Source organism: Arachis ipaensis, chromosome B10 (genome assembly GCF_000816755.2).
Source record: "Arachis ipaensis cultivar K30076 chromosome B10, Araip1.1, whole genome shotgun sequence".
Taxonomy (NCBI): Eukaryota; Viridiplantae; Streptophyta; class Magnoliopsida; order Fabales; family Fabaceae; genus Arachis; species Arachis ipaensis.
The window spans coordinates 134,752,209-134,765,146 of record NC_029794.2 but is presented as its reverse complement, the minus strand read 5'-3'; the positions used below and the strand labels follow the sequence as shown (position 1 = coordinate 134,765,146).

Sequence of the window (12,938 nt, the reverse complement as noted above, 5' to 3'; positions counted from 1 at the left end):
TAATAAAACTAAAAAATAATTATATTACGTGTACACTAAAATCAATCACCAAAATTAGTTATTAATATAAAATATATATTAAAATATAAAATATATGTTAAAAATAAATTAAATAATATATACATTTATACATAAATATACGATGACTGATTTTAGTATACAAATAATATTTTTTAGGTGAAAACTCAAGTGAAGTTGATACTAAGAGCCGTTAGATGATTTAACTGAATTTTCATCTAACGGCTCTCAGGTATCAACTTCACATAAAGTGAACTGCACCTGACCTATTTTTTATTAAAAAATCAGTCAAATTTTCCTCCCAAGGTAGCAACTAATAAAGCACCCCTTTTACCCATAGTTTACACTTTACATTTCCCAATCCAATACATGCACCTAACAACAAAGAATTCAAATACACTTTATCCCTATCATCTCCAAACCCATCTATCTATAATCCCACATAAAACTCAAACCCAACACTTCACTTTACATTTCCATATATCCCAATTCTTCATCACTCACCAAAACTAAACATGTCAATTATTCTTACAAAAACCATTCACCAAACAAAACCGCCACAACAATTGATTCTTCTCATCAATTTGATCCTTTTGCTTTGTGACACTTCTCCAATACTAAAAGTCAAAGCTTTGGAATCAAGAAACCTTGATGAGACCTCAAATGGTCAACAAAAATGCACCCCATGTGAAAATCCGTCGCCGCCGTCGCTGCCGCCGCCGATAGTATATCCATCCCCTCCACCACCGCCGCCAGTATACCCTCCGCCGCCGCCGCCTGCGCCGAAGAAACCACCTTCCCAGAAATGTCCTCCACCACCATATTCACCATCAACACCTTCCTCACCATCATCACCATATGTATACATGACTGGTCCACCGGGGAACTTGTACCCGGTTGATGAGAATTTCAATGGAGCTTATTCCCATGGTTTCAATCTTTTCTTACAATTATTGTGTGGCTTCTTGATCTTCTTCGCCTTTGGGTACAATTATTCGAGTTGAGTCCAGTCAGGTCAAATTATCAAAAAGTCAACTTTTTGATAATGGGATTTGACGAATTGATCGGGTTAATCCGACGGTAATTATATTAAGGTAGGTAACTTTTAAATTAAATTTCTCAATGTATTTTAATTTATAGATAAAAATTTTTCTTTGTATTATGGTGGTTGTTAATAAGGACAAGATTTTACCAAAATTGCTAGATAGAGAAATAAATTAGTGGTTACACATGTTGTCTTGATCTTCAATTCCTTTAATAAAATTGTTTGTGATCCCAAACTTAATTTGTTCAACAACAATAATATAGAAATCTTGTAATAGTAAATTTGCAATTTGCAAGTAGTGTTCTTAATTTCTATGCTTTCTCATATTATTATGTAAGAATTATTCCAAATAAGAAAGTGATGAATTTCTGGATTCTTTTGTACTTTTCTTATGTAGATTTCTTTTGTACTTTAACATCAAGTTTGCACGTAATTTCTCAAAAAGTTAAAAGATAAAAAAAGTAGTAGGAGGGTATATATGTTTACTTTTAGAATATGATTGAAAGATATATAATAAATTCACGAATTCAAAGGTTCATAGAAAGTAGGTAAATTGTGCATGGGTGGAAACTAAGGTGCAATCGACTTCACCTGAAGTTGATAGCTGAGACCTGTTAGATGAAAATTTAGTCAAACCAGTCAAATCATTTAACGGCTTTTAACTATCAACTTCACGTGAAGTCGACTGCACCTGAGTTTCCACCTTGTACATGCAATTTGGGCAATTGCAATTAAAGCTCATCTTCACATAGTTAATACTACTATATATATGTTGAATTATTGCAATTTATGTTATGATAGTAAAATATACAAGAATGTATAAGTGGAGTGATGATCCACCACAACCTAAGGGAGTTTGTTTTCTCATTTATGTCTTCATTTAAGCAAAGAAAAATACGTTTCTATCTCTTATTGGGTCCACATTTTCTCATGATAATGCTACTGAAGCTAGGCGTGTCCATATATTATAGTGGGTCAAGCAGACAAGACCATTAAGGTTGGGCTTCATAGTGAGTGCCTATCATCTTATTGGAATAAAAATAGTAAAAAAATTAACCAACTTAAATTAGTTGAAATATCAATTCAATTGTCTATTTAAATAAATATCGGTAATTTAAATCCCGTCTTATATATATAACTATAATAGTTAGAATCTCGATTTAACTCTTAAAATCTTCTGATATTACGATTTTAAATGAGTCAATCGATTTTACGAAATTTTTACTAGATCCGATGATTTTACGATTTAAAACTTGTTAAGATTTTACGTTTTATGTACTTAATTTACTATTTCGATTTCACGTAAAATTTTGATTTTCTCTACCATAATTGCAGCTAATGACAAACTTTTAAATAGAGTTTAGATCTACGACTAGGGGTGGCAATGGGTAGGGTTAGGGTTTGATTGATCCAACCCTAACCCTACCGGCGGGTTGAGAATATCCCAACCCGCTCTTAACCCGCGGGTACCCGATCCTATCCGCGGGTTACAAAAAATATACATTATTATATAACTTGATGATAATTTAAAATAGAACTGATTTTTATGTAAAAAAAAAATATTAAATTATCAATTAATGATTTTCTTTTAGTGGTTAAGGATCTTTTGCATTTAGTGAGAGGTCTTTGATTCAACATCCACTTAAAATATATTTTTATATAAGTATATAACATAAATATATATAGAGTGCGGGTTGGTCGGGTAGGGTTGAGACTCAACTCGCACCCTACCCGACCCGCACGAGAATCCTATCCGCACGTTATCCTACCCGCTGCGGATCGGGTTGGCAACCCTACCCGATCGGGTGGGGTCAAATTGGATACCCGCGAGTAGAGTATATATTGCCACCCCTATTTGCGACAAATTAGTTCTTGATCTATTAGGCTATAGGACCGTAGACGACAAAAAAAATACTAAAAACATAAAATATAGTATCCAAGAGAGAAATATTGAGCTTCATTAGATATCATAGAATTTTCTTATTGATTTTTATGTCATTCTCTTGTATTGTTATAGATTCTAGTATGATCTTGATCTTAACACTTCAAATTCTTCTTATTTTAATTAATATTTTAAAATTCACTTTGTCAAATTCTAAATTATTCTTATCGTGAGTATAAAATGGAGTAGCCAAAATAATTGAAGCGTGACGTGAAAGAGTTGAATGAGATGAAATATGTCAATTATAAGTGACCTAACAAGAAGATCAACTTTGGTGTCACAAAATGGGACCTACCATGGACCTTTCACAACCTTGCTTGGACTATTTTATTTTTTATGTAACGGTGCATAAGACCTTTACTTTATGTACTAGTTCTTTATGCAAGGAAAATAAAATTCTAGATAAAAGATGCTTGTGGAATCAAACTTGACCTCCATTTGTTCCAACCATTTTTTGTAGGTATCTTACCTTCAAAGGTATTAGTCATGATTTGTTATGTGGTATAAAAAGTAGTTCGTCTTTTAATTATCTCAAAAGAATAAATTGCATTTTACAGTCAATACAATTCTCCTTTTTTTTCTAAAGAGAACTATTTTCAGCAGTGATTATCTTGATTTGTAAGAAAAAAGTTTCATATATCTAAACAATTTGTTTAAAAAAAAAAAACAACTTATGGACCATTTCATTTGTAATTTTATTTTCTTTTTATTTTCATTATTTTCCATTTTAAAATTGTGTAAAAAAAATTGAAAACCATACAATTCTATTTTTTGTTTTCACTTTTCCTTAAAATCTTAAAAAAATACAAAAAACAACAACAAAGCCTTGTCCCACTAAGTGGGATCGGCTACATGAATCAAACGATGCCATTGTGCTCTGTCATGTATCATGTCTACAGAGAGACCGTTTACATGTAGATCTCGTTTGACCACCTCATGAATGGTCTTTTTAGGTCTGCCTCTGCCTTTCGCCCCTTGTCCATCTTCCATCTCATCCACTCTCCTGACTGAATGTTCTATCGGTCTTCTTCTCACATGTCCAAACCACCTGAAACGCAATTCAACCATATTTTCCACAATGGGTGCTACTCCAACTTTTTCCCTTATCTTAAAAAAATAAATAGTGAAAATAAAAACAACCATACAGACCTTTTAAGTTGTTTACAAGAGCTGTGCAAATGAATAAACTACACTATTTCATAACCTGTGTCCTGACTCCATTATGCTTTGTGCCAAAAAACAATGGCATCACACTAAAAAGACATAATGGTACAATTTCCAGAAAATCCTTTCATGATATGTGATGATAAATAATCTAATCTGATTCTTCTTTATCATCACCAGCTTCATTATCATCATCATCATCTGAATCATCTGAATCATAAACATTAACCTCTGGATGTTCCCTCAAGTAATTGTCAAGTGCTTCTCGGTAATCATCAGGGTCGTGCCACATCGTTGGGGTATCCAGAATAGTCTTTTCCAACCAATACTCGTCAACGTCTACCTTTTGCGTCAGGCCCTGGTAGAGTTCCCCCCAGTCTTCCATGGCGTTCCTCAGTCGAACACTAGGCTTTCTGCCGAATAAATACTTTATATAGTCTCTAGCTAGCTTCGTGAGTTCTGCGCCAGCGAGGATATAAATGTACTGCAAACAGAAAAAGGAAAAGAAAAGTTAAAGCATAAATATTAAGAAATGAAGAACAGCATATATTCTATCAATTAACGATTTCAGCAATAAATTTAGATTACAAGGAATACTAAATTTAGAACATATTACCATTAACTTAAGAACATATCCATTATTACCATATTATGTTTAGCTACTTCTACTTAGAACATTTCTACTTTAGTTTTCCCGATTCATAGTTTCAAAGACAATTAAGAAAGCTTGAAAGTAGTGAGAATGACATACTTATTTGTACTCAACCAGATTCACACATGAATGGAAAGAGAGGGTACCATAAATATAAAGCCAAATGTTGCCAAAATAAACTCGATACTATCACCCAACGTTCCCTCCTCGGAGCTTCCATCTTCTGGTCCATCAGGGTCACCCGGACTGCCACCACCTCCTCCTCCTCCTCCTCCTGGTGGCTTTGCTCCACCGTCCCCACCATCGTAGTATTCTCCTTTGTTAAGTTGTTGTCGCAACACATCCTCAATCGACTCTGACTGTCCCTTAAATCTTTCCATAGCTTTCTCAAGAGATTTCCAAGGGGAACTCTAATTGCATTAATTGATTGTATCAGTAAAATGTCAGACATGAAGAAATATATAAATAAAAGCGCAGTTCTCCATTACTTTGAAGGAGATTTATGTCACATAAAACTTTGTAACAATGCACCCTGCTAGATTTGTAGTATGATACAGAAAACTACTGCATACTTACTCAATCTACTACTGCTAAACTTATGTTTGGTACAATGACTTCTGAATCTGAGACTCATCGTTCATGATGCACACAGTTTTTAGTCTATGGTTATAACAAATTAACAATTAATCCCCTGGAGAACTATAGCCTGTGATATTCTGTGATTGATAATCCACGAATCAAATTATTCAAATCCAAATAATAACACAAGGAGATAGGATCACCCAAGCCCAGAAAACAAATGACTTTAACAGATAAATAAGCAAACCAAATACCAAACAACCAACAACTAAAACTTTAGTAACTAAGTAGAATCAGCTACATTGATCAAACACTGCACACCGAACTATAAGTATAGACAAGCCACTAAAACTTGAGCCACATTTAATGGGTTTGTCTATTGAGCTTATTTCATATACTATTGTCACTAGGGCTTCTCTAGGTTTTCTCATAACATGACCAAATCACCTATGCTAATATTTTAACATTTTTTCACATTAGATGCTATATCTTTTCACATTTGAGAGCCATCTCAACTTTCTCACTAATGCATTAGTTACTAAACCTATCCTATCTAGTGTATCCACTCAGCCAATGCAGCATCCTCAAATTTGCAATGTTGAGCTTATACATTAACTAGAGTGCATTTGTCTTTGTCAAAATGATCAGGTACGCTATCATTTGAGTTTCATTTAAGAACTATAAGCGTGCTTACTGCAAACACTCATCAGGCAATAACATATTGAATTCAACTCAAAAAACAGGTGCGAAAAGGGTGCATTACCTCATCAGTATTTTGCATCATTCCTTCTCCACCGGCAAAGCAAATATGAAGAGGTTGCCGAGATTTTGAGTTTGACCAACATTTCAAGCCGAATGAAGTCTCTGGTCTCAGGCTCAGCGATATGCTAGAGCAAGGATCAAGACTCATCCGTAAAACACATGGTTTAGGATGAAGCTGGTGCAACCGAGATGCATTTTTCACATAAATCCCAGGCAAGCATGCAGTAACTTGTGCAGTACTCATTTTTTCGCAAATGGCTCAGCTTCCCTATCCTTCAAACATTACAATCTAGCATTTCCCATAACAAAGCTTCAAGTCAGATTGTTTCATATCTCCAAAAATCTACAAACTAGAGTACATACTAGCACACCAATTTCAGACCGTGCTCAACAAAAGGCTCGACAGTCGACAACATATCACAACTCACAAGGATTATGTTCTTCAGCAATTTAAAAACAAAATGCAGCCACACTTAACATTTCAACTCCAATGACAAAGAAACTCAGAAAACAAGGGAAAACAATCATTTAATAGAGATAGAAAAAAAGTTCCACAGTTAGGATCCAAATGAGTTAGAAGATTGAAATATTCAGAACCCATATGTCACTTAAAACCCCACTATGTGCAGCTTGTTCTCTCAATGCAGGCACTGACTCAACCAAAATATAAAAGTAAATAAATAAAAATAAATAGAAAAGTAAGAGGCAAAATTCATGGCTTAACAAATACTTTATCCATCCAAACTTCAATATTCAATTCAACGAACCAAAAAAACAAATGAACAATCAACAAAAGGCGCATACCCTAATTCCCAAATACAGACAGAGTTTGAAAATCCCCTCAATGCAAATGCACTATTGCAGCTACCGAGTTTCTACAGAATAACCATTGGAAGTGAATTTTAACCAAACAAAAAAAAGTGGATAAAATGTTAATCCAAAACGCAGCATTCCTTGCAAGGAAATTATTAAACATCTTAGAAAGAAAACCAAAAATAATAATAATAATAATAATAGGAATTGCGCCTTGAACATATACGATAATATGAAAAGAGAAGCAGAAGCTGAAGGATAAGGAAGTGTACCATTGCATGTGTTTCCCCCCTTGCTGGTTAGTTCTAATTCTCAGTGTTCTTCGATAAGAGACTCGAACCCGCAACCTCTTAATTGAATATGGAGAGACTATGACATTTGAACTATAATTCATTGACAAATTTAGAAAGATAGGAGACTCGAACCCGCGACCTCTTAAAGATAGGAGACTCGAACCCGCAACCTCTTAATTTAGTATGGGGAGTCTATGCCATTTGAGCTATAACCCGCGACCTCTTAATCTTTTTTTTTTTTCCTTTTTCGGCTTTAGTTTAGTTCGTGAAGTTAATAATTAAAAATCGAAAATTTAATCAAATTATTTAACCGTTTTTAACTATCAATCTTATATAACGTTAACTGTATATGAATTTTTACTTTTTTTCATGCAAGTTAATTGATTTATTTAAAATTATAATATTAAAAAATTTTAAAATTAGATAGAAATTTTATTTTAAATATACCAATGAGTTATAATTCAAATGGCATAGTCTCCCCATACTCAATTAAGAGGTTGCGGGTTCGAGTCTCCTATCTTTAGTAAAAAAAAATTAGTTTAGATATTCTTGTCTCAATTTAAAATTCTATTTACAAGTACCTAAATCGCAATTTACACAATATTTATTGACAAATTCATATATAAATAAAATATTCATAATGTATCTCTAAGCCACCTTAAGTCACCAAAAAAAAAAAAGCCACCTTAATAATTATTAGGAGAATAATTTTGTGGTTCCTTAATTAATAATTTCACTTTTTTATTTTATGTTATTTCCAAATCATTCTTAATAAAAAGTTTATGAAAAATAAAACAATAAAAATGAAAGATAATTTAAAAATATACAAAAAGAATNNNNTTAATACACTAGTATTTACAAAAATATTTATATCTTGTTTACTAGTTTTACTATACCAAAGTAACTTGCTTTCATACAACCTGAACAATAATTATTTATTCTTAATTGATTATACAAAAATAATTGTACAAATAAACAATTATATTAAGGTAAACTTAATTTAATGAAGTTTCACTAACGCACCCAAAATATATGGAAATTACCATAATAGAAACGTGCACAAAGCAGCATGTATTTACAAGCCAATTCAACCATTCAACTTCATTTAAGGTATCTTATATTCTTATCATTTATCTAAACTGAACTTAGGTTCAATTTAAATTCAAACGAGGGGGAAGAAATGCTTGTGAGCTTGTCCCTCAGAAAGCAAGAAAAACAAGAGAAAACTGGATTCTCTATCAGAAAGAATATATAGCCCCTCATCTATTTGACCATTCATATTGTAACTGTAATGGAAGAAAGTCAAACCAACCATAACATCCTTGCTTTCAGCTGCAAAATCCACATACAAGTACATTATGCTCTCTCTTTCTTGATCACTCACAACACTACCTTAATCCTAAACCATATAGAGAATGAATGAATGCTGATTCACTAATAACAGGGATCTTCACAAAGGTACCCAGAAGTGCACACCTTATACACTCTCCCAATATGAGAATATATGCCAAAGCCACACCACCCCAATAATACATACCAAGTGTCCCTTTGAAGTGTATAAGTGGCACGAAGTTGCACGTGACCCAGAATATCTGCTGCGCGATTTCGAGTAGCATTCCCATCATTACATGGTACCTGAAGAGAAGGGGAAATCTACTGTTCTTTACAACTCCAATGATGGCCAAATAGCAATAGAGTATGGGGAACCAGGTTGGTAGTCTGTTGACGGCTCCGGGGATATAGTAGATCAGATTTTGGAAAAGTGGGAATTTTTCGAGTAAAGGTTCAAGATAAAACCCAGTTGCAGACATCTGCAATGCAATTAGATAGGGAATACAACATAGTGTCCTCCACCACCATTCTGGCTTCTCTGCATTTGCAGGGATTCGAAAGCCAGAAGAATGATATATGTATGCTTGACCACGGATCTTAGAATTGGATCCACGAGATGTAGGAGCTTTGAGTGTGAGATGATCTAGGTCACCGGAAAATAGTGTGGATGAATCAGCTGTCAGTGTGGCATATGTTTTTCCTGAAGCAGCAGTCAGTGATGGCTTAACTGTTTTCCTTGGAACAGCAGTCAACAATGGGATATACGTTCTTCCTGAAATCAAAAGTAGGGATTTTTAATACTGAGTATTTTTAGAAGCATTGCAAATCTGCGACTAAACACAGGCATCGTGATAGAACTACCACTTTCAGACCAACATCCTCTATTATGTATTTATTATTTAACATTGAGATAAATGAATGTTGCACCATGATAAGGCTCCTGCAATAATTAATTAAGCCAAAACCAATGTGAAGTTACAGAAGTCCTCCCATATCACTGTTGCTATAGCTAGACAAGATGTAATATTTCATTGAATTGATATTATTGGGTTCAAACATAACATCACAACAAATACCAGGAAAGCTGGGGACAGAAGCGCTCACTTACCCAAAGAAATGGCTGGAAGAGACATGCCATGATTCTTTTTCAAGTTGATTGCAGTGCCTTTTGGACTCAAAACTCTACTCCTGGATAGAACCAACAAAACCATGAATTTTGCATACAAATACAGTGAAGAATTTTTAAATACTAATTACTAGTTGATCAGGGGAAAAAGCCCTGGGCTGGACTAATTTATCTTATCGTGGAGAGAGTAGGCCTTTGGCCCCTTAGTATCAATAGAAGTGCTGGCAAATGAGATGGAACCCAATATGTTTTAAGTTCCATGACATCAACGATAAATAAAACCTATCTACTCAAAGCCTCAACCTATGTTCTTCTGATGTTAGGCATGGTGATAGAACAAGACTTTCAGATACATAGGTGGCTGCGGGAAGAGGCAACTAAGTTGGGATATGTTTCTTTTTATTTGGCATATCTCAAGGCTAAGAAATCGAATTTTTTTTACTTCCTAAAAAATCTGTTTCCAAAGTTGTTCATCAATACAGATTTATCTCCATTGGATTTTGAAACATGAGAATTGCCGAAGACACCATCAAACTTAAAAAAAAAAAAAGACACATACAAACAACATCATCAAACAAAACATCAAAAACAATAACAGTGATAAGCCACAGGAAAGGGAATACCTGATAGGAGGAACATGAGGATGGCAAAGATGTGAAGAAGATAAGCCACAGGAGGCTGCTACCAATTGAGGTGCCATATCCTTTTGTATCTACCAAGATGAGGAAAAGCTATCAAAACATACCACCAGGGATTATGAGCTGGAACTAGATACAGGCTAGCTCACTTTAACAGCAAGTTCATAATTCGGATTGACAGGGTTAAAAAAGCTATGTTGCACAGATAAGATAAGAGTAGGGGCACACATATATAAGAGAAAATTGAAAATTTCACAAACTTCACAGAATAAAAATTCCTATTTCACAAAAGTAAAATAGAAAACACAAAACCGTTTTCAATTTCGGCATAACAAGCAGTCAATCAATCACATAGCATTATATTTATAGCAACATGTCTACACCTAATTGCAAATTTTTCTTTTCATTTTCTTTTCCAAGGCAAGGCACAAGCTGAGCAATGATGCTCCTTGTTTCTATGATGATACCTATGCAATTTCTTCCACAACCTTAAACCCTATACTTTCCCTTCAAACCCTTACCCGAACAAATTTGCAATTCCTTAAAATTGCACGTCAAACAAAATGTTCGCTCAAAAAATACATTATGAAAAATGAAAAATGAATAAAACAATTCGGAGCAATCTAAGTCTTGATCATTGATAAACAAATTTCTACAATTGATAGCATCAGATAAAGAATAATAAAAAACAAACAAGGATACAATTTTAACTATAAGCATCGATGAAGACAATAAACAAGAAGCAGAGAAATTTCTTTTGAAGGAAAGAAAGAAAACCTTGCTGTAATGGTAGTTTGAAGATAGAAGAAGAGGAAGCGGAAATTGAAGGAAGAGATTAGAGAAACAAAAATGAGAGAGAAGAACCTCTTTCAGTAATGGGCCGGGTTCGGACTTTGGTAAAAAAAAATCTGAATACTCAGTCAAACCGCCTTATGTTTAGAATATTGCTTAAAATTGATATTTTTACGTATGTATGGGGTTAAGCCTTTAATACACAGCCAATAAAATTATATTGACTTAAAAAAGAGACTCTTAGAGATATGAGAAGAGGGGCTGATTTAAAAATAAAATAAATATCATTATCAATATTTAAGTATAAAGTCATTTGATTTTTTAAATTATAAACAATTAATTTCAACAATTACCCATAATAATTAGGATAAAAAAAAAATAGATTCCTTACATTTTATTATCTAGACATTTAAATTTTTAAAAATTAAAAAATATATTTAAATTTTTGACTTTTTTTAATTTTGGACATCTAGATTCTTTTGTTCATCTGGACTTGTGAAACATAACGAAAAAGTTTAACATAGACACTGTTCTGCATATGTGACTATACGGTATTTTAGCGTCTAGAAATTTTTTTATTCCTAAACCTTTTTTAAACCATCTACGTCATATTAGCGATGTCAATGGGGCGGGGCGGGGCGGGGCGGGGGATACCTCCCTGCTCCCCGTTTCCGCCCCCAAAATTGATCTCCATCTTCGCTCCGATCTCCGTCATGGGGAGATAATTGTCTCCATCTCCATTTCTCACGTTCTCCGTGTTCTCTGCGGGATCCCATTCCCCATCTCCCTATATTGAACATTTATATGAAAATTATAGTGAAAAAAAAAAACAAACTACAAAATATTATTACAAATATATCTTATCCAAGATTATAAGTAAAGAAATACAACATAGCAAATCATAGTCCATAAAAAGGTAAGCACTGAGTAGGAAGAGTGGCTGGTAGCGACTGGCGAGGGGGTTATGCTGCTATGGCTGTGATTGTGGACACAACTATGGAGGATTGGGAGTTTTGAACTTTTCTGGAGAGTTCGAAACGGCACTACGTGGAATAGTAGGAGAGAATGGAAGACATTCAATAAGGTAGGGTTAGGTTTTTCAATAGGTGAAATTATTAAAAAATCCCTATATTAGAAATAAATTCAGGGTATTTAAATAAACTCAAGAATTCGAGGTATTATTGGAGACGGGGCGAGGATTTTCACTTGGGCTCCCGTGCCTGTCTCGGAGAAATTTTAGTCTCCATCCCCATCTTCATGGAAAAAATTCCCGTCTTCGAGTCCCTATTCAGAGCAGTCTCATAGGGATCTCCGCATTTCGAAGAATTTTGATATCCCTACATCATATACCGTAATGGTCACATCTGTAGAATGGCGTTTATGTCAACTTTTTTTATTATATTTTGCAACTTAAATAGACAGAAGGATCCCGATATCCAAATTTTAAAAATGTCTAGAATTTAAATATATTTTTTTAATTTTCAAATACTTAAATATTTACGAAACAAAAGATCAAAAATCTATCTGTCGTCTTTTTATATTTAAACTTGTATTGCAAGCAAAAACAACTTTGGACATCATCAAATGGTGCTTACTAATATTAAAAACATGTGCTTGTGGCGTTGCGTTATGGCTTTTACCTTCTTTAATTAAAAGTTTGAATGTTTGAATTTAGTTTTGAATATAAAAACTATTCCAACATATTTGAAAGAAAAAAGTCTTTGAATTAGACGTACATCTAAAATTCGAGTATTAAAAATAAAAATTATATTTAGTTAATTT

General features: G+C 33.8%; 3 protein-coding genes across 4 annotated transcripts; 1 reads left to right on the top strand and 2 right to left on the bottom strand.

Moving 5' to 3' along the window:
* LOC107624146 (leucine-rich repeat extensin-like protein 6) lies at window positions 343-1,438 on the top strand. The gene has a single exon (XM_016326611.2). The coding sequence runs from the start codon at window positions 534-536 to the stop codon at window positions 1,020-1,022; it is 489 nt and encodes a 162-aa protein (XP_016182097.1). The 5' UTR covers window positions 343-533; the 3' UTR covers window positions 1,023-1,438.
* On the bottom strand, window positions 4,091-7,312 carry LOC107623536. Of its 2 annotated transcripts, XM_016325855.2 has the most exons (5): window positions 7,248-7,289; window positions 6,967-7,037; window positions 6,164-6,451; window positions 4,968-5,231; window positions 4,091-4,653 (listed from the first exon to the last, which is right to left on the bottom strand). In XM_016325855.2, exons 3-5 carry the CDS (start codon window positions 6,404-6,406, stop codon window positions 4,321-4,323), a joined length of 840 nt encoding a protein of 279 aa, XP_016181341.1. In that variant the 5' UTR covers window positions 6,407-6,451; window positions 6,967-7,037; window positions 7,248-7,289; the 3' UTR covers window positions 4,091-4,320. The 2 variants fall into 2 exon arrangements, with proteins under 2 accessions (XP_016181341.1, XP_016181340.1); XM_016325854.2 differs by lacking the exon at window positions 6,967-7,037 and having other exon boundaries at window positions 7,248-7,312.
* On the bottom strand, window positions 8,500-11,270 carry LOC107623637 (protein TIC 20-IV, chloroplastic). The gene is made up of 4 exons (XM_016325975.2): window positions 11,229-11,270; window positions 10,350-10,438; window positions 9,709-9,788; window positions 8,500-9,372 (listed from the first exon to the last, which is right to left on the bottom strand). Exons 2-4 carry the CDS (start codon window positions 10,424-10,426, stop codon window positions 8,657-8,659), a joined length of 873 nt encoding a protein of 290 aa, XP_016181461.1. The 5' UTR covers window positions 10,427-10,438; window positions 11,229-11,270; the 3' UTR covers window positions 8,500-8,656.

Bases quoted from the DNA above. Each gene is read 5' to 3' on its own strand.
- LOC107624146 (XM_016326611.2), top strand. From the start codon at position 534: ATGTCAATTATTCTTACAAAAACCATTCACCAAACAAAACCGCCACAA.
- LOC107623536 (XM_016325854.2), bottom strand. From the start codon at position 6,406: ATGAGTACTGCACAAGTTACTGCATGCTTGCCTGGGATTTATGTGAAA. The intron at 5,232-6,163 runs GTAATGCACCCT...TAATGCAATTAG, and splicing joins TGATGCAAAATACTGATGAG to AGTTCCCCTTGGAAATCTCT. The intron at 4,654-4,967 runs GTACCCTCTCTT...TTCTGTTTGCAG, and splicing joins CATTTGGCTTTATATTTATG to TACATTTATATCCTCGCTGG.
- LOC107623637 (XM_016325975.2), bottom strand. From the start codon at position 10,426: ATGGCACCTCAATTGGTAGCAGCCTCCTGTGGCTTATCTTCTTCACAT. The intron at 9,789-10,349 runs GTATTCCCTTTC...GGTTCTATCCAG, and splicing joins CCTCATGTTCCTCCTATCAG to GAGTAGAGTTTTGAGTCCAA. The intron at 9,373-9,708 runs GTAAGTGAGCGC...TTTTGATTTCAG, and splicing joins TCTTCCAGCCATTTCTTTGG to GAAGAACGTATATCCCATTG.